The 24,522-nt window shown below is 36.8% G+C and overlaps 2 protein-coding genes across 3 annotated transcripts in view; one reads left to right on the top strand and one right to left on the bottom strand.

Moving 5' to 3' along the window:
* Positions 1-265: 265 nt before the first annotated feature.
* On the bottom strand, positions 266-10,168 carry capn2a (calpain 2, (m/II) large subunit a). Its single transcript, XM_052573045.1, has 21 exons — positions 9,671-10,168; positions 9,404-9,473; positions 7,993-8,111; positions 6,333-6,466; positions 5,634-5,802; positions 5,462-5,545; positions 5,193-5,278; positions 4,983-5,051; positions 4,738-4,898; positions 3,923-4,092; positions 3,806-3,817; positions 3,311-3,522; positions 2,968-3,004; positions 2,825-2,890; positions 2,665-2,722; positions 2,514-2,578; positions 2,341-2,409; positions 2,188-2,266; positions 1,970-2,086; positions 1,580-1,638; positions 266-1,489 (listed from the first exon to the last, which is right to left on the bottom strand). Exons 1-21 carry the CDS (start codon positions 9,908-9,910, stop codon positions 1,466-1,468), a joined length of 2,100 nt encoding a protein of 699 aa, XP_052429005.1. The 5' UTR covers positions 9,911-10,168; the 3' UTR covers positions 266-1,465.
* Positions 10,169-13,486: 3,318 nt separating this feature from the next.
* Positions 13,487-24,522, top strand: part of cdh23 (cadherin-related 23) — a 226,438-nt gene continuing 215,402 nt past the window's right edge. For both annotated transcript variants that reach the window (XR_008156620.1, XM_052573041.1), the window contains exon 1: positions 13,487-13,576. The gene's annotated coding sequence lies outside the window, so the exon portion shown is untranslated. The remainder of the gene's footprint in view (positions 13,577-24,522) is intronic.

Here is a 24,522-nt window from a genome sequence, read left to right as displayed (position 1 = left end):
TGGGCTTAATAGACGCGAAAAGAGTCGCGTTAAAATAATATTTCTGTACAGCGACAAATAGTCATTATTTATCGTTTTAGCGTAGATTGCTTCATGATTATGTGTTTAAAATTAATTTATATATGATGGTACAGGCTGATGATGCAAGAGTCGCCAAAAAAAAAAAATTAAAAAAAAAAATAGATAGACAGTTAAAATTACTGACAGAAATTCTCCTTAAAGGTCGACATCCTTGAAACCCAATGAATAACGTGAACACTGGAAATAATGTTACAGATAATAAAGGATTTTATTTGTTTCTCTACAGCAACAAGGCTGTATATTTTAGGCATTTATAAATTTCAAATGGTTTACAGTAAAAACTAGAGATGAATTTACACAAAGAATACCAGTGCTTGCAAGACAGCAAAGAAAAGTAAACTTGGTTTTAGGCTTGAAATATTACATTTCATTAAAAAAGCATAAAACAAACAAAAAACAACAACAAATCGACAACTGGCAAAAAAGTTTAAATGGATTCTGTGCAATGAAGCAAAAAGACAGTTTTGTGGCTCAACTCCACTGATTAGCAATAACAAATCATACTTCTCTGCTGTTATAATGTGGCGACAATTCCTACAATATATCCCATTCAAACTTCAATAGAAAACACAACAACATGAAAGCAGAAAATCTTACTTTGTCAAGCGATCTCATCAGGAATGTAATTTTACTCACATTATATATAAAAAATGTGAGTGGTGCTTGCTCACAAAACCAAGATGCTAGATTAATTGCCAGAGCATTGCTATGTGGTTGCTTACTGGCCAAAAGTTTGATTTGATAATCTGGTCCCTATCCACCTTATTTTTCAGTGCGGAAGTACGCCAATGGGCAAGACTTCCGGTTCATTAGCCGCTATAGGGAAATAACGAGAAGAATAACAACGTGCAGTAAACAGTAAAACTGTTTGCATTATAAACCAGTGTGCAAATAATAAAGATAATACGTTACATTATATGGTAAGACACACCAGCAAAACAAGCTGTTTTGTACAGCTAAAAATAGCTGGATGCGGATGAGACTGGAAGCTAAACCCATAGAATTTACAAATCGTTGTGCCACTCTTACAGGAATAAAAAGGTGGATGTGTTACTTTGATTGCTATTTAACTCTATATGACCAGGTAAAAAAAATAAGTCCGATCATTAAAGTAATTGCACAATTGTCATCAACGAGCCACACAATTTGGAGCAGCAAAAAATCTAAACTGATGCCTTGCAAGCACTGCAGTAAGAGGAAAGTCCATTAAGAATGAAACAACAGGCAACTGTACTCGTATCTTTGAAGCAAAGTACAATTAACACATTTACAAATTCTAGGATGTCCACTATACTAATGAAGCATTTATGACCAATTTATGATGGTCTTCTGTGTAAGTTAACTAGCACAATAAAAATCCTATTCATAATAATCCTCTGGGCCTTTAAATCATAGCAAACGTCAGCCACTGAAAGAAAGAAAAAGAACCATTTAAAACACTTGGACACAAAATGGTTAAACATTAAGGCACACTATTAGACTGCAAGACATTCAATACCTGGAAGAAGTCCAACTCAATGAACCCACTGTTGTCTACGTCAATCCTTCTGAACACTTCTACAAAAGTTAGAAAAGAAGAATTTGCTTTTAATTGATATAAAAATGTAAAGAAAAATTGATATGTACACCAGAAATAAATTGAATCATATTATATAGTACTGTATGTAAGAAAACATGGATTGCAATGTCATTGAAAGACATTTTTAAATATTCATTAAAAGTTTAAAAAAGTGTAAATTGAGACAATTCAGAAAGTATGTAATTAAGTGATCAACAATCCGGTCAGCAAACCTCATATTCTTCATACCCATACATTTACAAAAATTTTTAATTAAACATCATTGAATCCTAAATTTTCAACCATTGAGAAAAAATGAACTGTTCTTACTGAACATCATCTCCAGGCGCATCACACAGGACACAAAGTTATCAAAGTCGATCTTCATGTCTGCATCTCCATAGCGTGCAGCCAGACTCTGATGAATGCAGTCATTCAGAGAGAACCCTGTGCAACCATTACAAAGAAATCAAGTTCACTTGCCGCTCCTTCACTAAAAACTCCTTTTAAAACAAAACGTTCAACTGAAGGTCAAAGATTCAGCGTACCGGTTTCCTTTAAAGCCATTCGCATCTCTGGTGTACTCATACAGCCGGACCCATCCATGTCATTCTTCTTATAAATGACCTAAAAACACAAGGATTTTATCCCGAGACAAGGTTTGTAAGTAGCATTTTTGACTTTCTATGCCACAAACTTACCAGATACTTTTGAATTTTCTTCCAAAGAGTGGCAAACTCAGCTAACCCTAGTTTACCATTGCCACTTTCCTGCAACAGAGTTAAGTCAAACTGCTTATGACGTATGAAATTTAACAGAAATGTATCTTTGGACATCTTAAACAACTGCCTGTTGGACTGTCTGTAAAGGATACATCCATGAGGTTCACCATGACCCTACATGTGTCCAAACTGAAACCATCTGTCTTAATATCCGTTCCTGTACGGAGAAGACAAATTGTTTACCAAGCATCTTTATGAATAAGATCTTTTAAATAAATATTCATGTATAAAGACAAGACTTGCTTTTTGAGACTATTTTGTTGAAAATTGTTCTCAGTTCAGTGGCAGAGATCTCCATGTCCTTGAGGCAAAAGCAAACATTATTAATGTTTTATGTTTAATGAGGTCAAACATGTTTTTCAAGGTAATTCATTAAGATCATGCAAGGGCTAAAATAACTCACATCTCCTGCAAGTTTAGTAAACAGTCCCCTAAAGCCAGCATCAACCTCATCTTCAGACACAGTCTCCTGAGGAGTCAGAAAACAGGTTTCTTGATGATATTCACATTAATAAAGTCAAAGGTAGCATTTCAAGAGAGACTTACATCTTCTATGTTTGCCTCTATAGGGTCATCACATTGTCTAGAAGAAATAAGGGACACAGACTCTATCACATACAGGCAAAAATTTCACAGCACCCATTTTCTTAAAAAAATGTAAACATTATATACATGAAATAATTAGCAAAAATAAGGAAATGAACAGATTGGGATTAATTTCTTTCTGACCACATAATTATTAAAACTATCTAAAACTATCTACATTTCTTGACAGGTTTCTTAGGACCACTTGTAATAAAGAGGGCTTTGGTTGATGATATGCTGAAGACACTACAAGTAACTTGAACATGGTCTTATCAAGGGCTTATTGAAAGTTTTCAGTCCTTACTGCATCTCAGACTGCTTCTCGGAGAACACACGCACGCAGAAGTCTCCATTCTTGTGCGGTTCGAATGTGGAAGGGACGATGAGATATTCTCCAGGAGGAAGTTTGAAGCGGGTGCTGACTTCTCTAAGGTTGATGAAGGTCTCAGATCGAGCTTTCTGAGCGTGGCTCAGGAAATAATTCTTATCCAGGTGAACGTCCTTTTGTCCATGGAACTGCAATGAGGTGATCAAGAACCAGAGGAAGAATAAGCTAGATTTTTACATTTTCTGAAAAAAACAATGTGAGTGGTGTTCGCTGGAGGAAAAGTCAGCGCTACTAGGGTTTTACAGGTGGTTTCCAGGCAGTGGCTAGGTGGTTTTGAACAGTTTCACTGTTGATTTTATTGACTAGTATTTTTAGCTAAATATGTTTCAAATGCTTCGTTATTACAATTTATGTTAATTCTCCACATGTCAATTTTCAGAAATCATTTTCAAGTCATTCCATTGTGCTCACCTGAGGAGGAACCTAGAATGAAAAAAAGAATATTTGTATAAGCAACACCCTTCACAGGTTATGTCAATACATTTACAACCAAAGATAAATGAAACACTGGTATCTCATCAACCCCACCTCGTAGATGGCGTAGCCGATGGTGTGCATGTCCTCTCCAGACTTCCTCAGCTTACGCCGGTTCTTCTGAATCAAGCCAATCAGCACACTGCAGCCCACTTCATCATCATCAGGATCATCATCTTCCTCCTCCAATTTGATCTTAAACTGAGGATTCATCCAGAAGGTGTCTATGGAAGACAAATGACATGTTACAGTGTCCTAGGTCGCATATTTCACACGGATTCCCCATATGCTACTGTAAAAAAAGTATTTTTTTAAATGTTTTTTGAAATTAAACTTTGAATGTTTGTCTCTTATGTTAAAAAATACAAAAAAAATCTAAATTACACTAAAAACACGAATATTTATATATTAAATATAGTAAAACCAATTTAAACTATTTAAAATAACACTTTTCTATTTGAATATATATTAAAATGTAATTTATTTTATGTGGTGCAAAACTAAAGTTTACATTGCTACTGAAACTAGAATTGAAATTTTTTTGTTTGTTTCATTCCATATATATATATAAATTAATCTATAATATATATTATTATATAATATCATTATTATTGTTATCAATTATATTATATATATTTATATTTGTTATATAATTAAAAAAAAAACTTGCCAAGTGAACTGCGTTATGCTAACTGAGACTAGTCATAGCAGTTGCATATTGTTGCTCTTTTGTTGATTTTGACCTTATTTGTAAGTCGCTTCGGATAAAAGTGTCTGCTAAATGAGTGAATGTAAATGTACCGATAGATAGTCCCTCTCTAAACTCATGTCAAACTTGAGCAGATGCACAGAAGTATAAACATGCTTACATGGGTGGTTCCTGCATCCACCGGCCGTAGAGCCTCGTCTCCAGGTGCCATCGAATTTACATGTACTCCAATGTTTGACGGAGTCAGATGTCAGCGTGTCTGGGGTCAGAGTGCAGATCTCTAGGCGGGAATATTGCTTCACAAATTCTGAGAATGACATCCTACACAAGAGCAAACAGGTAGTGAATAACTGTGCCAAGAAGAGCTTCAATGATGCAGTTATATGGTTTTTCACTGAATTTTACCAGAACTCTCCATCTTCTGACTTCACATTCTCACGTTCAGACGGATCGACGTCATTCCATTCAGAAGAGCTAAAATACACAGATATAATTAAGCAATAAGGTCAGGCTATATTACAGTGTAGAGCACTACAACAGCTTCATTACAAGCTTATGAAACTGCAAAATGTACATCTTAATAAATGAGTATTGTTCAAAAATTTTGGGTCTCACTTGTCACTCCAGGCCCCCGTCCATTCCACCTGACCCCAAGGATTACGAACTCTAACCAGCTTCTCCTTTCGGCCTCGATAATTAACCTGACAAGAGCATGGATAGATTATAGATATAAATGTTAACACATTAAATGCTACTTTCAGTGTAAGTCTCCTTTAACCAAGGCAAATGCACAGGAAAACATTTGAACTTAGTCTAATCCAAGGCATTATCTGAACAGTAATGCCAAAGGAGCCAAGAAAATGTAAGACATTTAGATGACTAACCTCAATTGCTCCAGTTAGAGAGTAGGCATGTCCTTTCACAAGCTTTTGATTAGTGATGGCCTCTGAGTCTGCTGCACTGGTGATCTATAGAAAATGAGCATTATTTTACTGCATATTCTCTGAAGGGATTTTCCTTTTTTGGGTGTCTGTATGTGTGCTAAAGAGCTCATACATCTATGGAGCATCCCAACAGAGCTCCAGATTCCAGGGCCTTCCTGATGATTTGGAACATGTTGGATGGGGCGCTTTTCAACTCGTACATTTCTGCAATCCCACCGGTGAAATCCTCAAAGCCTTCTGTGGTAGAACCTCCAGACAGAGCTTCATAACATCCATTCACTCTGAATGAGAGAACAGTGTCACTCAGAGGGAAAGTGTGCGAAAAGAGATACACAGACTACCAAGTATTGTCTCTTAAACAAGTATTTTATCAATGAAGTTACTAAAAATGACCCAAAATGTTTTTTGGGCAACATTTGTGTGCTGATTGTGCATGACTTATTAGTGATTACACTGCAAAGACATAACACACACACACACACACACACACACACATATATATATACATATATACACACATAGGATTAAAGGCAAAAGAATCAGCAATAAAAAGTAAGTAAATAAATAAATATACATGTTTTTACTGTATTTTTGATCAAATAAATGCATTAGACTTCACTCAAAAACATAAAAAAGTCTCAAAACTTTTTTTAATAATTTCAATTTAATTCATTTTTATAATTTCAATTTAATTCATTTTTATAATTTGAATAGACTACTTTTAAAATATAAGCTAGACAGCAATTGTGGTTGTTAAGATGCAAGACAAACACATCCCAAGCTCAACAAAAGGGGATGTTATATGACTCACTTAGCATAGGCCTTCTCCAGCAGGGCGCTCCAGAACTCTGAGCCTGTGGCGGAATGAACAAACAGCAGTTCTCCATCTCGAGTGGGCAATCGATCATCCACCACCACATCCACCCATTCCCCATACTGCCACAACTGCAACCATCAAAACAAATGTACTTAAATTAGGGAGGACTCAGCAGATGACACTTAGAATACAGCCACATAACACACGATTGTGCAGCATCTTCACCGGTCATCTGGAAATGATTTAAAAGGGTCATATCATACAATTAAAAATTTTCCTTTCTCTTTGGAGTGTTTACAAGCTCTTGGTGCACAAAGAAGAAATGTAAAGTTGCAAAGACTAAAGACTCAATTTCAAAGATATATTCTTTATAAAAGTTAAGACTCGTCCACGCCCTCCTAGAACATCTTGTTTTAACATGCCCCCACATGTCTACGTCACTATGTGGGAAAATTTGCATAACGCCACCCAAAGGTTCACGTAAAGAAAGAAGGCGTACATTTTATTCTCTGTTTTTAGATGCTTTGTGTTTCACTGTGAAAGTGAAACTACTTTCTTTGTAGATCTTCAACTTCGTGGATCGGCTTTCACCGTGGACGAAGCGGAGTCTAGCCTGGGGTCGTCACGTGGTTGCCGCAACCCCTGGCCGCTCCTTCGTCTGATCCGCCGGCCGTTCCTCGTTCTAGCCGCTGGCTGGCGCTCACTCAAGCCGCTGGCCGTTCCTCACTCTTTGCAAGGACAGTCTGGCACTTTCTGACTCACGGTATGTAAGTAGGTTTACATTTGTAAAGGATTTGCTACTGATGATTCGAATTTTGAGCAGTGTAGAGTAGCGCTTGTTGTTTTTCGTTTCTCCGATCCCAAATGCAGACATGTTTTTTTGTTTACATGGTGTAATATGCAACGCAATGCATAAAAAGACAGTAGAAGTCATTATAATCAGTAATTATGTCCAACAACAGTAGATACAACAACTGCCTCTTTTGTAATAGGTTTTATTGTTTTTTTCCTGTCATGCCGGTGTTCTGACCAGGACACGCCATAAAAGTACATGTTGAGGGGCGTAACATTTCTGTCAGATGCTTGAAATATTTGGGCAATCACAACGCACTTGATAGCTGGCCAATCAGAATACACCTCTCTTTTCAGACTGATGAGCTTTGTAAAAAAACGAAGCAATTCAGATGGCGGGGCATAGAGGAGAAACAATAATAATGTAATAAGAATGAAAATAATGTGTTTTTTAGCAGCATCATATGACCCCTTTAAATGCTTAAATATCAGACGCATAGCAAAATGTAGGATTTAAAAATACAGTAAGGCTGAGCTCATAGAGGAACTGAGCAGGGCCTGTACTTCCTCCGGGATTAATGCTGTCCGTCTATTGATCAGTTTGACTTCCTGTCCTGGCAAAAACATTCCACCATGACCCATAAAATCAAGCCATTGTGACTCTCTGGTAAAAAGTGATAACATTTATTTAATCTTTATCTGTCGAACTTCCTAGAAACCAGCTAGAACAACTCCCAAGCAACCTCCTAGCAAGGCTTCATTCCTTAAAACATTATCTCTCTGCAAACACCCCGCTTATTCAACATTTTTCTCTTCACAAGCTGTCCAAGTGCAACATAACTTTCATATCTACTTTGTTTACCTGAAAGTGGAAAATTCCAGCATAGTCTTGCCCAAAGCCCTGGTTGGATGGAACCACACGAGCCAAAACCTCTTCATTGAGGGTTAGGGAAGCAATGGCTGCTAGGAGCCAGCAATCACCTGCAGAAAGGAAACTCTTGTGGTTGTGGAAATTTGATACATTTGAACAGATTTACTTTGATATTTTACCAAAGCAGAGATATGAATTTCGTGTTTGTGGTGAACTATCCCTTTAAGACAATTTTCGACATTCTCAGTTGCAAATACTGAGATTCAATCCTCTAGCGGTTTGTTTGTAGGCCTTCACTGTTTGTCCTGCCCCCAAAATCCTTTGCATTCCACGATCTTTACAAAGAAAACTTTTCTTCCACAACATGTCAGCTGATCAGTCTCCAGAACGAGCTAAAAAAACGTTTCCGTTTCAGTTGGATGATTCACCTTTCATCTTTCATACAGCTATGACAATTTGTTCCTGATCATACTATGATGTGCAACAACACTGAAAGTGTTACTATAGTAACAGGCTGGCTTGATATATTGTGGTTTCCTCCACCAGTATCATAACTCTTCTAGCACTATTTCCGATTATAAAAGAATGAAGTTGAACTGAGAATACATTTAATTTAATTTCATGCAATAATTTATACCTCTTTGGAGTGTTTAGCGAGGTTACAAATATTGCATGATTGAAATTAAATCTATGCACATGAAGAGACATCAAACTGACTAAATAAAAAAATATATTAAATAAAAAATAATAAAACCTTAACTTAAATAAATAAATACAAAATAATGTTTTGTTAAAAAAATGAATACGGAAGCAAGTACACAAAAATAAGTAACAGAGTAAAATCTACAAACAAAAAAAAAAAAGTCAACAAAATGTTAACACAGAGTAAGATTTTAATATACTAAGCATACTTTTGAGCAAGGGGTTACATGAATCATTCTCTGTGTTGTGCAATGGTGCATATCACACCCCACTTCATGGGGATTTCTCCATCAGGCTCAACAGATTCATTACATGTAAAACAAACACACGAGCTGAAAACAGCAGTGGCTAGTATTTTTCCCAAAATATGCACAAAGACTTTTCAGTGATGTGTGAGAAACTAACTACTGGGTCTCCTTTAGTAGTAAGAATTACACAGCATTATGAGAGCGTGCAAACTTGCTTATTAAAGGGGAACATAATACTCAAAGACATTGGGTGTGCTTCATAAAATTTTTCCACTTGTTTAGAGGGGATTTCCCAGTAAAGTAAAAAAGAATAAGAACGATTCCAAGAGAGCTTCATAAAATGCAAGACATATTTGGTCAATCTCACGTGCTTTTGTCATTTCACATAATGGACATCTTGTAGACTCTTAAATCTGTTAGAACTGCACATACCACAGGCGGCTTTTACTTACCCAAACCTCCTTGGCAAATATCTGTTCTTGTAGCCCCTCCAACAATAAACTCCGGACTGGAGGTCAGTTCCTGCAGAAATGGTAAAAATCACTGACATGAAGATTTGTTCTGTTGTTGCCTGTTTGCCATTAACATTTTCAAGTGATGAGTCATTACTAAGAAATTAATGTTTCATGCCACAGATAGATAGATAGACAGATAGAATTCAGTTACATGATACATTATTTTGGCAAAACTACATTTATGTTGCTTTCTCAGGAACTCACCCCAGGTCTTTTCCACACAACGCCTCTGGTTTTTGGCGATCGTGGCCCGAGTTCGTTGAAGCCCAGAGACTCGGGAGCGGCTGGGAAGGTTGCATCGCAGAACAGCTGGCCACGGCTCAGACACTCACTTCTCAGACTCTCAAAGTTCTGGTTCAGGTACTTCACCGCATTTGCGTTCGTCCCGAAGCCAGCGGCCGCCTCGGCTCTCTTCTTGGCGAGTGTGGATGCCACGCCGGACATTTTCGAACTTTTTTTTGCCCTGTGCTACTTTGCAGCTGTAAGTGTGACAGTGAAAAAATTCTACGCTTACGCCTTAACCCACTCCTCCTTCTAGGACAGGCGTGGTCCAAAGCCTGTGATGTCTGGGCAGTCCCCAAACACGCACAGAACGCGCGTTCTATGTTCTTTTAGCGTTTAAAAACAGCTGGATGCAGCAGCAGCGCAGCGGAAAAGAAGCAGCACGCAGAGTTTTTTTTCTCCAAAGCTGAGCTTCACTTTCTTGCAACAGGAAGCGTTTCTAGTATTGCGTTTGCACTTTTTCGTCTCAGACCGCCTTGATGGCGAAAATAACTTCAACTAGGTTAACTTCAACTGGCTTGGTCAAGTTGGGTGGTTGTATATGGGTTTTGATCACTTTTTTTTTTTTTTTTATCTGGTCAGGCATGGTTAGTTTTTTTCGGTGGGGATGGTCAATAGCCTTTTATTACTGGCGCATACTTTGATATGTTTTCAAAAACATGTTATGGACATAAACAGTACCTTCCGTTCAGAATCGTTCACAAGCTGCAGTGAAATTGTTTTGTTTCCAGCAGTGGGTTGTAATATCCACCTCATCCAGTTATAAAGCATCCAGGACTGGGAGTGATTGATTTGTCCTTACAAACGCAACTGGTGCCTTCGTGTGTGTGTGTGTGTCTCAGTTAGAGACTGTATGGCCTTCTGAAAACTTTAATACAGTAGCCTATTAACATTATTACTGGTGCAGTGTCTTATTGGTGTGTCGAAAATACTAAAATACACCGTAGCTATTTCTTTTGTGAGCGTTAGCTATAGGATAACGGTTCAATTCTAAAACAATTTCAACTCAAATTAATATGTAATGTTTTCGTATTTATTTATTTGGTGAGTCGCCACTTAAGCCAGAAAATGTAAAGTCAACCAGACGTTTCCGCATTATCGTGCCTTCTATTACATATTTTGCATATATATTCTGCACATTCATAGTTCTTCAAAACTATCCGGTTCATCGCGAAGCTGCAGAGAGATCTATTTTCATGATGGACTGCTGCTGCCCTCTAGTGTTTTGAACACAACACATAAACGAGGAGTTGAAGACGTCCTTTTTCATTTCTTTTCTTTTCTTTTCTTTTCTTTTCTTTTCTTTTCTTTTCTTTTCTTCTGTGTAACAATTTCATAATAGTACATATGTTATATTATTGTACTTAAAAAACAGTGAGAGGAAGTGGAGTCGTTCCTTCTACAATAGTTTAAAGTTGCATAATAGTGTTGCATAAAAATTTAAATAAGGTGTGTGTGTGTGTGTGTGTATTAATGTTGTCAAATTATTAATCGCATCCAAAATACAAGTTTTGTTTATATAATATATGAGTGTGTACTGTGTATAGCCTATTTATTATGTATACAAACAATGTATATATTTTAGAAAAAAATTGATGTTTATAAACGTATGTATATATGTAATATATGATAATATTCATAGCCTATATATACACACACACACACACACACACATGTAAATGTTTTATTTGTGTTTATATAAACATAAAAAATAAACACAGATACATATGTATTTTGGATGCAATTAATCTTTTTTAATGCTGTCTTTTGTTTCTGCAGTTGAAATACAGGTCTATAAAGTTATATCACATAAGTTACTTGATTCAAGTCTTTTTCTGTGTTCCCATATTTTTTCCACTAATTTCGAAGCTTGTCCAGCAGAGGGAAGTAAGTGTCAAGCAAACACACTCAAACTCTGAGGCCTACAGTTATTAGTCGTTATCGAAGAGATGTGTCTGAAGCGGTCTGATTTCAGTTCGGTGCGGTAAAATATAGGCTATTGATAACTCTTCTTTTCATGGATCACTCTTCTCAGATATCAGTCTGTAGCCTTCGGAGTTAAATTACAACGCTTTAACCAACAATGTCTACAGGACTGTTTTTTTTACTTTTAGTTTTCTTTTCTCTTCGCTGGATTGGATTCATCAATCAATTATGAACATTCATCCGCAAACATGAGGTGCGAGTGGTCGCGAACGCGGATGGGAGAATGGAGGAAGTTTTTTTTTTTTTTAGAGCAATGATCGCGAATCATTTGAGTCAGTTCGGGAGTTCGGAGCGGGATCGCGAATCATTTGAGTCAGTTCGGGAGTTCGGAGCGGGATCGCGAATCATTTGAGTCAGTTCGGGAGTTCGGAGCGGGTTCTCGAATCAGTTGAGTCAGTTTGGGGATCGCAAAATATTTGAATCAGTTTGGGAGTTCGGAGCAGCTTCGCGGATCATTTGAATCAATTCGAGAGTTCGGAGCGGGATCGCGAATCATTTGAGTCAGTTTGGGGATCGCAAATCATTTGAATCAATTCGAGAGTTCCAAGCGGGTTCGCGAATCATTTGAGTCAGTTTGGGAGATCGGAGCGGGATCGCTAATCATTTGAATAAGTTCGGGAGTTCTTAGCTTCGTAGCGGGTTCGCGAATATTTTGAGTCAGTTCGGGAGTTCAAAGCGGGTTCGCGAATCATTTGAGTCAGTTTGGGGATAGCAAATCATTTGAATCAGTTCGGGAGTCGGAGTGGGATCACGAATCACGAAAGATTCGCGCTTGTAAATTTTCAAATTGGCCATAACCTTTAATTAGTTGGCAATAACCTTTAAAACAACTGGGATGGCAAGGCTACCCCGGTAGATCCGCCCCTATATATATATATATATATATATATATATATATATATATATATATATATATATATATATATATATATATATATATATATAATAAGACAGAAGGGTGTCCGCTTGCATTACAATCATGGTGCGAATTATTCGAGAACTTCCAAGTCAAAAATATTTACAAAAATATTTACAAAAATATTTAAAAAAGTATTTACGTTTTTACAGTTTACAAACACCATTTCAGTCACCTTTAAAACTAGATTAACAAATTAATCAATGGTTATAATGTCAATATATTAACATGAATGATAGAAAATAAGGTGTAGCTTCCACAGACTTTGCAAAAATCTAACCAATAATGGCGATTAATCGCATGCAAAATAAGTTAAATAAAGTTTTTGTTTACACAATATATGTAGGCTGCTGTGTATATTTATTATGTATATATACAAAACAATTGCATGTATATATTTAAGAAAATAAGTTGTTTATATATTAAATATATATATATACAAATATAGGCCTAATATTAAATATAAATATATTTATGTAAATACATGTAAGTATTTTCAAAATATATGATGAACGTGTGTGTGTTCTTTTTTATTACAAAGCACCATCGGAATGTTTTATATTATTGCAAATTAATCTAAAAAGAAAAAAAAAATCTATAATGTGCTAAAAGATGAATGATCGTTTCATGTGCATACTGTTTAAATGAAGTGAGATGCAAAGTAAAGCAAGCTTCATTTGCAGATAATATATGACACCCGACAATGCTGCTCAGTCATGCAGCATTCAACTTGTTTTAAACTTGAAACCGCAACACGATGATGATGATGATGATGAGGGAGGGAGAGAGAGAGAGAGAGAGAGAGAGAGGCTGAGCGCGGAGCACCAGTCCTCTCTCAGCATCTGATCAGCGGTCGCTCGGTAGGTCGCTGTCGGTCGGTTGTAAAGAACGCTCGTGCCGGACTCATCAAGAGGAGGCAGCAGCAGGTAAGATCTCTAACTTACTACGATAAACTGCTGGCAAGTCTACGCAACCTCTACTTTTATTTTTACTACTATTTTATTTTATTATTACCTAGACATGCGAGAAAATTGTGCAACAGTGATGCAACTAATCTAAATACATGCTTTTAGTTGCCAGTTCCGTTTCTGTGTCGTGTGTCTGAAATTTTCAATGTCTTATTAGCTTTTGATGGGTAGTTTATTTTCTTAACCTTTGAATGTTTGTAGTTTTGCTTGAGTGTTGCGCGTATCGGATAGCGCTGTGCGCGCCTGCTGCGCGTGTCTTTTATTTATTCATGTGTCATGCGAGCTCATGAGCGTGAACCAGCGGGTTGCCATGAAGCGCGTGAGGGGTTTCACCCCCGGAAACTTATTGAAGAACCAAATAAAACAGCGTGTCAGCTGATAACCACATTTAATGCGTTATTATGACTGATGGCGACACTGATGTTAGAGGAATGGCTGGCATGTCATTAGTGACATTAATAGTTTATAATGTGATGGCAGGAGGTAATTGCTGATGCATGCATGCTAGTGCACTTCCAGCTGGAAAGCAGATTTGATCACCTGTGCATGCATAAGTGCGAGGGATCCACTCCAGTTTGCTTATTTGTTTGTCCTTCATCCTCTAAAGTGGGCATAGTTGTCATATTTTACCTTAATTGACATACAGAGTTAGAAGTTGCTTGGAGCTAAAGCTAAGATTGATTGAAAACTCTGCCTCTGTACATTTAAGCTTGTTCGTTTTTTGGTCTTTGGCCCCAAGTTCTGGTGAACTCACTGAACTTATTGATTACAAAGAAAGTTCTCCAGTTTTTGGAGTTGTCTCTCAACTGTTGATCGGGTTGGGAACATTGAAACAACTTTAAAATTGAAGGCTCGAGCTCTGTTCCCAAACTTGTGAGCTGAATTTTTACAGCATAGCTCAAAATGCAAGGGATAAGATTCCTTTTTATGGGCTTTTTAGGGCAAAAAAATCTATCTATCTATCTATCTATCTATCTATCTATCTATCTATCTATCTATCTATCTATCTATCTATCTATCTATCTATCTTAGAATTTACACACAAACTGTATACATGCACTTGAAGAAGTGTTATGAAGCTATTATGGCTGCTCTGAATACATGATGAGTGTGTGAGGACTGAATGTCAGTTTATACATCAGAGTGACATCATCAGGACTTTGGTTACATTAGCTTTGTTGAAATAACAAAAAATGATGAATGCTCGGCGGAGGTGTGTTTGTGTGCATGCACAAGTGTTTCTGTTTGATATAGAATCTGCTGGCTCCTCTGCCACGCTTTCTCACTCGGCATGCCTGTCACTCCTTTCAAATCCACTCTGAAAACGAGCACAGGAAGAGAGAGAGAGAGAGAGAGAGAGAGAGGAATGATCATTTGAAATGAAGGCTGAGGATGGGACAGGTATTTTGAGTGGCAGGCTGAAATAAATGGCTGTATCAGAGAAGGAGAGAGGAATGAATTGCAGATACAGTGACACTAAAGCTGCCCGAGAGAGGACGGACAGATGATAAAAATAAAAGATGAATCTGAGAGATAAAATGGGAGAATTCTGATCTGTAAGCAGCAATGAATCCCACTCCGCTTGTTTTAGTTTTTGGCTCCCATTCGCTCTCCCTCGCTCTTTCTCACCCATTCTATCTGAGTGTCCCGTCTGTGCGAGGTCATTAAATCAGGAGGGTCAGTCAGGCAGAACGCAGAGAGGTCAGAGGGACAGAATTAAAGAGATGAGGGGTGCAGAAGGAGAGGAGAGTGGATTTTGGACAGGACCCTCCCATCGATCCAAATGCATATAGTCTTTATTCAGAATGGGATAGTTGTGAAATGCTTTCTGCACAGTGGGGATAGACTGGTATTTGGGCTGATAAATGTCCGTGATATATACTGCAGAGTCATATAGCAGTAATACACTATAGTCTTAGACTGCTTCCTTCTTGATATTTTTGACCTCACTGATCTCCGTATTCTGTTTTTGGAGCTGAACGCCTCTCACCATTACGAGTGATTGAGATTTTAATTGAGCACAGATGTGAATGTGACATGATGCTCTTAAGAACAAGCTGTTTATTCGGTCAAAGAGGGTAAACGAATGGCTGCATGTGTGCTTTATGACGGTAACAGACTTCAGAGCGGGTTAGAGCTGAAAGCTAAAAGGTTTAGTTCAGCTAGCAATAAAAAAACCTGTCATTATTAATTGCACTGTTTCAAACCTGTTCTGTGCAACACAAAACAAGGGAAATTTATGAATGATATTTTGGGCACATTTTCAATACAACTGTGAATAAGGACAGGAGCTGTAAAGCTCCAAAATGCATGTTGTGTGTTTAAAAGAAAAAACCCATCTGAATGATTCATTCAGATCATACTAATCGTTCTTGAGTTTATCTCACTTTAAGTTTGATTCAGTGTTCATTGATCCATAAGCTCATTGGACAGAAGACCAGTGAACAACAACTTGTGGTCTGTTTGTACACAAGGACTAGTTTAAGGATATTTCTAGGTTTCTTTTGTGTTTTTGGAACCATCCAGTCTTCATTCACTAGTCGTTCTTTAATAGTTTCCCCATTGTGTTTCATGGATAAAAGAATGTTATGAGTATATGATGACAACAATTTAATTTTTGGATGAATGAAACCTGATGGGTCCCAGCCATGAAAACAGACCTTTAAGTCTCGTTGAGCATAGTGATATTCAGGAATATATTCATTTCACTAAAACATATAGACTAAAGACTATATATATAAATGTATTCAGCAGACGCAATTTCATGCAAATGTCTGACACACTGTGAATGCAGTTTGAACTGATAAACATTTAACATCTCATACTGCTCCTGCTTAACGTGAGTCCCAGAAGTGCTTTAGAGTTTGTGTAGTTCATTACAGCGAAATGAAATGAGCGTCACTCCTTCACTTTGACAGAATTGTTGAATGCAAACTAGATTTTAAATTGCAACCTCAAGGCCATAAAGCGATTTGAGTTAATTCGATCAGTTGTGCGTGCTTAATGGATATCTCATGATGTCTCAGTAAGTTTGGTAGTTTCATAGGATTTTAATTGTTTCCTATAGCAATGCACACTATCGTTCAAATATTTGGGGGTTGGTAGGGTTCCTGTGAAGTGTGTTGACTTCCAAAAAGGTTTTATATTTTTATTTTATTTTATTTTTTTCACATTCATTGCACAAGTTATTCTAATTGATCAAAACTATGAATATTTTCAACTTGGTTTAAGGAAGATATGAATAAATCAGGGCTGGATATGGGCCAGGCCAGTGCCCTTCCATAAAGCATCATAGTCTGTCAGGGAGCCTCCAAAGCCTCAGGTCGTTCAGCTCAGCAACTGAGACGACAATCCACACAAAAACATGCATCACCTAATTTATCTTCAGTATTGTATAATGGTAATTAATCTTTTCTGTGAGATGTTACATTTCCCATTTTGGCTACAGATGTCACATCCGTAACTCTGGAATTCCCTGCTTATTTAGTTTGACTGTGTAAATAAGCTGGTGTGAATCTGTAAAGTTTGTAAAGTGAGAGAGATAGGAGCATATGGAGAACACTTGCAAACGCCCTCTCCTGTTCATCCATAACTCAAAGCTGTAGGATTTGCAGTGTTCAATTACAGTCCCACTCATAAATAATCTGACGGAGGCCGGTCATAATACCCCATTCAGTGTTAGCTTTACAGCGTGACAAATCCTTGTTGTTGGTATTTATGTACAGAATGCAGCCTTGGGAACGTTTGTCTGTGTGTGTGTGTTAAATAACAGCAAAATCCATTTTTAAGCCTTTTTAATCATATGTGTCACTGTTTATATTTCTCTAATGAAGAAAAAGGAAATACAGTAACAAGAATTTAATGATAATCACCAATGAGAATAATGAGAGCACAAAATGAAAAATAAAACATGCTTACAGGGAAATGTCATGAAAATAAAGTCATGAAAATCATCTTAATGTTCCATAAAATATTTCATCTTATTATGCAAAACATATATATTTTATTTAGTTGTCTCCTTAATGTTTTTTTTTTAATCAAAGGCAATACAAAATTATGTTTAAGTACTTTGTAGTTAGTTTATATATATTACATTTTTGTTGTCCAGTAACCAATATGCAACACTGTTTTTTTTAAATTATTGATTTATTTCTGCTGTTTGACCAACCCAGTCTCATTGGAAATATGTGACACTGCCTACATATTATTTGTGTGAATAAGAACTGCCTCTTGTGTATCTCCTGGACACTGCGGTGTAGGCTACTGTATAGGTACACTTTTTTTTTCTTGCAGAAATTAATTCAGATTTCCAATGAGGCTGGGTTGTTTTGGATACAGTAAGAAGTATAAGAATCAAACCTGTAAACCTGTTTGAAAACAGTCATTTTGCTTTGCAATTTATTTGAATTTGAAATCAGAAACTATATACTTCACTTACATATTTAGATTTTAATGAAAAGAGCATGGGTTGCTGAAAGTAAAGATGAGTTTTATTTAGGGCTGCACATTTAATCGCATGTGATTGTCATGCGTGTCTCATCAGTAAAGCTGGTTCTGTGATTAGCAGTTAATGTCCATCACCTGCTTTCAAATGGAGTGGCACTTAATATACAGAGTCGTAGTTCGCTGACAAGCTACACAATATCGCGTTCATAACCGCATGTGATTCATCTGCGATTATGACGCGGTATTGCGTAGCTTGTCAGCACACATGACAAGCGATTCATTCACAATCACATGCGATTAATCATGCAGCCCTAGTTTTATTCTACACCCTTGCTTTGTTTTACCTGTGTACTGTCAGATAGCTGCATGTTTCTCCGTCTGATGTGTTTATTGAAGAGGTGGACCTCTCCACAAAACAACACCTGCCCTCTCTTTCTCTATTTCTCTGACTCTCTGTTTCTTTCTAAGAATTCTGACAGTTTGTTTAGCAATGCAATAATAGAGGAAACCTATAACAAACTCTCTGGAGAGAGGGATGAGGCAGAAAGGAGAAGATAGAGGCGAGATAGAGAGAGCGAGAGAAAGAATATCAGTCCTTCTCCAGCTCTTCTCTCTGACAAGTTATTGATTTAAGTATTTTGTCGGCGCAGTGAGCTTGTCTTGCCTGCCTCTAAGTTTTGCTGCACATAAAGTTAAAGTCGGCACATAGCAGTGAAACATGTTGAACATATTAGCTTGCACAAACCATTTAATACTCATAAAATGGTTGACCCCACAAGTTTCAGTTTTCTCTCTCTTCTGTGAGTGTTTGATCTGCTGCGGAAGAATTTCTCGTATCATTCACCAGTCAGTTTTTTTTTTACACATGAAACCATTATGTACAAAGTTCTAGCATGAAACACTAGATGGCGCAGTCTAATAGATCTAACTCAATATGAGATAATGACATCATCACATGGCACTGCCGATTGGTTCTCTCCTGTATCGGTAGCCAATGAGCTTGCTGCTTAACATTCAAATATTTGGAAGTGTTTGCTGTAGCAGTAGCAGCGCATTTCAGAAACCCTCCACCTTCCCCAGCTCCACCTTTAAAGATCTGCTACAGGGTGACCATGTATGCTATTGGGGTTATTCATGTTATATGTGCAGCCGCAATATTTCTTACATGCTCACAGCAGCATGTTGTGGATGTATTGGCAGAAACAAATCTCGATTAGCAGCTCTATTCTACTAAGACCAAATACATTAACTTTGTCATGTATATTACCATGCAAATCATCCAAGAGTTGTTTTTACAGAAAAACAGTTATAATGAGACATTTTTTATTGCAGCGTTTGTAAGGCTGCATGTATTTGGCCATAAATACAGTAAAACCAATGACATTGTGAAATATTATATAAAATGTAAAATAATTTTTCATTTGACTATATTGTAAAATGTAATTTATTCCTGTGATGCAGATCTGAATTTTCAACATCATTACTCCAGTCTTCAGTGTCACATGATCCTTTAGAAATAATTCTAATATACTGATTTGCCGCTCTAGTAACATTTCTTATTTTTTGTCATTTTTGAAAACAGTTGTGTTGCTTAGTGTTTTTGTGGACTTTATTTAGGATCTTTAATGAGTAAAACATGCAAGAGAACAGCTTTTATTTGAAATAGAAATCTTTTGTAACAAGAATCGCTAAAAATATTAACTTTTTAATAAAAGAATGGTAGTGTGTAATGTTCGATTGTAAATTCCGCTAATCTTAGCAGATGTGGTTAAAAAACCTTTTGTACTTTGAATGCAAGCTCTCTGAAAAAAATCTGTTTAATGGTGTTGTTTGGCACAAAAATAAAATGGCAGTGTCCCTTAGTTTGTAAAAAGAGCAGAAAAAATGTTTTACAAAAGGCTGGTGGGCAATCACATCTGAAAGATTTAAAATCAACATGAAAAAAAAATGGACTTGGTAATTTTAATCAAAATCCAAAAAAATGACATCCAAGCCCTTACCTCCAACCACTTTTCAAGTCAAGTCAAGTAACACACTAGAAGTTCCTTTTCTCGTTAAATATCTCAGGATGTCTGTGAAAGTTACTGAAATACATTTGACATAAACAAACAAACAAAAGGAATGTTGATGAGTCAAACTTGTTAAAAAACGTTGAACTTCAAATTTAAAAGTGGCCGTGAAGTTCCTGTCAGATTTTCCTGGTATTTTTCGAAGGTGGATTGCTGTGAAGTGCTGCCATTCACACTTAGCGTATCAGCGTTGGATTTCAGCCTGCTAGCTCCACTCTCTCGCTCTACAGGAGACTAATTCATTTAGTTCTGCAGTTAGAGAAAGAAATAAAAAAAATAATAAAAAAATCAAAACATGTAAGAACAACAAGAAAAAAATGGAGAGTGCGTAGATGGCGGAGGAGAGACCTCACGTGGTTGTGGCTAGAGGAGAAGACGTGCTTGAGCGATAGTGACAGGATGAACTGCAGCACGCCGTCTCGCTGGGGCCCCGTACTGTCGCAGTAATTACCGTCTCTACAGGTCACCAAACACTCACAGACACACACACACACAAACACATTATTCACCCTCATAAATGTGAAAAACGCTAACACACACACGCAGCCGTGTCTCAGACTTTGTTTCAAGGCTGCAGCTGAGAAAGGTGTGTGTCTCCTGCTGCTTCTATTGCAAGCTGGCAGTTTGCCTGTTTAATCCAACACCTTCATGTAGCACACATGCATTCACACACTTACTGACTGCGTTTATATATAATGAGATTAAGTTGGAGCTCATGTACACTGAATACTGTGATTATGTTAATGTGATTATGCTCATAATTGCAGAAACCATAATCACAGTCAAATATGTGGAGTTTAATCGCATGTGTATACTTTAATGGCATTTCTTCCAGGTGTGTGTGTGCTGCAGATGAGGGAGGTCTTGCGCAAATGATTAGGTTTAAAAGCATGCTGGAACAAAAGTGTTTCTGACCGCCACACGATGTCCGTAAACTTTTTCCGTTTCCTAAATACGATGGAAGGGTTGCTTGCTTCTACAAAATTCAAGAGGTTTGCCTTATAAAGTTTGTCATATAATTTCCAATAATGTCAAATTTTCAATCTCATTTGCATGTTACTTGATCTCATTATGATTATTCACTAAAAAATGTGATGGTTTTAATAACATTTGGTACCATAACATGCAATAGAAAATGTTTAGTTGCAAACGCAACAGGTCTTTTTGCTGTTACAGTGTTTGTTTGCCTGTTTAAAGTGTAAAATTCTTGCTGGTTTCAACAGCCTCTCTTATTTTTGTCATAAATTTGATATGTAATGCCATTTGAAAGTTTGGGGTTGGAAGAAGAAGTCTCTTCTTTTAGTCTCTTCTCTCTTACCAAGGCTGCATTTATTTAACCAAAATACAGTAATATTTTGAAATATTATTACAATTTAAAATGACTTTTCTATTTTTAAGGTGTTCTCAAATGTAATTTTTTTCTGTGATGCAAAGCTAAATTTTCAGCATCAGTACTCCAGTCTTCAGTGTCAAATGATCCTTCAGAAATTCAGAAGTTATTTAAGACATATTTTCAAATGAGTCTGATGTCATCCGTCTGCACACTAGCACATGCAAACTGAAAGTTAAAGAAGTGTGAGCCTACATGACCATATTGTATGGTTAAACCCGCAGTACTCCACATAATTTTACTGCTATTTTAATTATGAGCACAATCACATTAACATAATAACAGCATTTTGTATGACCTCTAACTTAATCACAGTTCTGGCTTAATGGCATTACAAAAGTGCATTTTAACATAGCCAATATGTTTAAAAGAGACTGATTTTCACCTAAGTGGACAGCATATTGTTTCTAAAATGTAAGTTACTCTATATTAACTTCTTGTTTATAGAACTGTTGTATAAAAGCAATATCACATTTGCAGTCAAACTGTACTGAATTACCTACAGCGCTCTGCCTGCGGCTGCAGCTGCTGAATTCAACCCTCTGCTACTGATTATTAGAAGTGAAAGAGAAGAAATATCCCATTATATCGTGGGAAAAGGACGCACAAAATAATTAGCCTGTGCAGACAGCAGGATAATAAGATCATGAGAGGTTGGTCACTTACGTGGAACCAGCGACTCTGAAAAGCTCACAATGATCTTAGTGATGGGGCAGAGGAGAACAAACTGAAGTGGTGTACTCTGTGAGGTTAAATCCTGTCACACACAATCACACTGGAATCCATTGTAAAGAACAGATACGCAGGATATGATTGATCTCACCCACTCTTCCTGCTTTAAAAGAACATTTACCACAAATAGCCACCAAGCATTTCCATCAGAATTTGTACCCAGTGTTTACAGTGTTAATTGATGTAGTGGTTGTATTACAGTCAGCAGATGGCTTTGTTGGGTTATCAAGGTTTTTATTGTACTTTTAACTGTGAATGATGAGCGATTAAACTCCTAATTATGTGCCAATAATCCAAATGGTGTTGTGGAAAGTCAAATGTCCTGCATAGATACAGGTCATGATAATTCATGCACTCACTTTTTAAATTGTTATGGGTGTTGCGGGGCACGACGGGAATTTGTAATGAATGTCACTCTCAAGTCGGCATTGTTTGTGTTATAGTGCAATGCTGAAGCAAGTTAATAAATATGTTAGTGGCTGCTTTTGGAGTTCTGGCATTTTTAAAAGGTAAAATGTAAGCTTGTGTTGTTGTTAAAGCACTTACATTGATATTTCAGAACAATCCTGTTTATTATTCAAGCTATGAATTATGTCTAAAAATCATTCTTTTTGAGGTTCATTTAGGAATAAAAACACAGGAATTTACAGGAATAAATTGCATTTTGATATATATATATATATATATATATATATATATATATATATATATATATATAAATGAGAAAACTATTGAGAAAAATATTTTGCATTATTAATGCTTTTTTTTTTATTAAATTGAGACTTCTTTTTAAAACCAAAAAAAAATGTCACTACCCCAAACTTTTGAGCAGTGTTGAATGTAACACTTAAGCCTTTTAAAACCATGCAAAGTCAAGTATTGAGATTTCCACTGTAAGCGATATTCTAAAATGCACTGGTGAATTTACTTAACAGCTACACCATACATAATTTATTATCATAAATGCCTCTAATTGATGCTCATTATAGAATGTGCTTTCTTCCCAAACACTTGGTTCTATTGTAAAGTAGGCATTAAAAAGGATGTTTGAGTGTATTTTTTTGCAATCATGCCAGCAGTAATTATAGCCGGATTGATTGTGTGTGTGGCTTGAGACAGGTAACAACAAAATACTGACACTGTGGGGGAAAAAAGTCAATTGACCCGTGCAAATTATGTTCAGACTGCACAAACAGCCCCAGATTTGTGGCAGTGTTTGCCCCATTATCTGATTTGCATAATTCATTTGGAACTGGCCACTAAAACAACTGCAAGCACATGCAAATAAATTACACTTTCAGAAGGAACAATTAATTCTTAGTGAACCTCCCCTGGCATGCATAACTCCAGTGGCATGCAACCCATTTTGAGTCCATAGAGATCAGCGTCAAAGGCACACCGATGACACTCACATGACATTACAGGGCTGATGCGGCAAACTCCCATAATTCCATCAGCACATTTGGGCTCATTTGCTCTGTTTGTTTACTGAAGTGTAAGTTGTGTTTCATGTCACAGTACCTGCAGCACAATGTGCACAGCATCACAACTACTTGGCAGAGTGACAACTAGATTGCCGAATCATATAGTTGTCTCTGCATATTAAGCTTAGATAGGAGAAAGTGTTTTAACATCAAAGAAATCACACAAGCTGCGCTCCTTTAGTGTTTATAAGGGTGTGTAGTGAGTAAATGAAGAAAAGCAGTGGGCGTTGTATATAATATATAAAATAAGTATCAAAGTGTCTGACTCTTCTCTGTGTTAGAGCAGTTTAGTTTAAGATGAGGGAGTTGCTCCGTCAAGAGTGCCACAGTCTGTGAACTATAGACCCCAGGGCCCAGTGGGTTTCTCATTAGTAAAATTAAGTTTGAATACTAATACAAACATTTTTGCTGAGCTGGATCATACGCGCCATCCCTGTGGGCAAGTAACCTTTTTATTGATTGGTAGTTCTTTTCAATTTTTGCTTGATACTTTAAAAACATGGCTCTCAAACTGTAATCAACCAATTTACTGCTTGAAAGCATCTTGAAAATGAATTGCATTCCTTTTTTCAATTTCCTTCGCCAGACATGAGTGCTTTTACACCAAAAAAGAAGAGAATCAGTGTACTATTTTTGGCCTAGAGGTTGTTGGTTTTGTAAGGTTTCTCTAATCTTTTTGTCTTATATTGGAACAGTGTGATTAGGGTCTTCTTAGTGTCTGCTCGAATACATCACTTTTTTTTTTTATTCATAAAGTTCAGGGTTTGTGGGATAGATGGTATG

This window comes from Carassius gibelio, chromosome B13, assembly GCF_023724105.1.
Source record: "Carassius gibelio isolate Cgi1373 ecotype wild population from Czech Republic chromosome B13, carGib1.2-hapl.c, whole genome shotgun sequence".
In the NCBI taxonomy this organism is placed as follows: Eukaryota; Metazoa; Chordata; class Actinopteri; order Cypriniformes; family Cyprinidae; genus Carassius; species Carassius gibelio.
The sequence above is the reverse complement of the archived record's forward strand: the minus strand, read 5'-3'. Positions and strand labels throughout refer to the sequence as shown.

Coding starts and splice junctions, on each gene's coding strand:
- capn2a (XM_052573045.1), bottom strand. CDS start 9,910: ATGTCCGGCGTGGCATCCACACTCGCCAAGAAGAGAGCCGAGGCGGCC. Junction 4,899..4,982: donor TCAGAAGATGGAGAGTTCTG/GTAAAATTCAGT, acceptor GCTCTTGTGTAG/GATGTCATTCTCAGAATTTG. Junction 3,005..3,310: donor GAGAAGCAGTCTGAGATGCA/GTAAGGACTGAA, acceptor TATTTCTTCTAG/ACAATGTGATGACCCTATAG.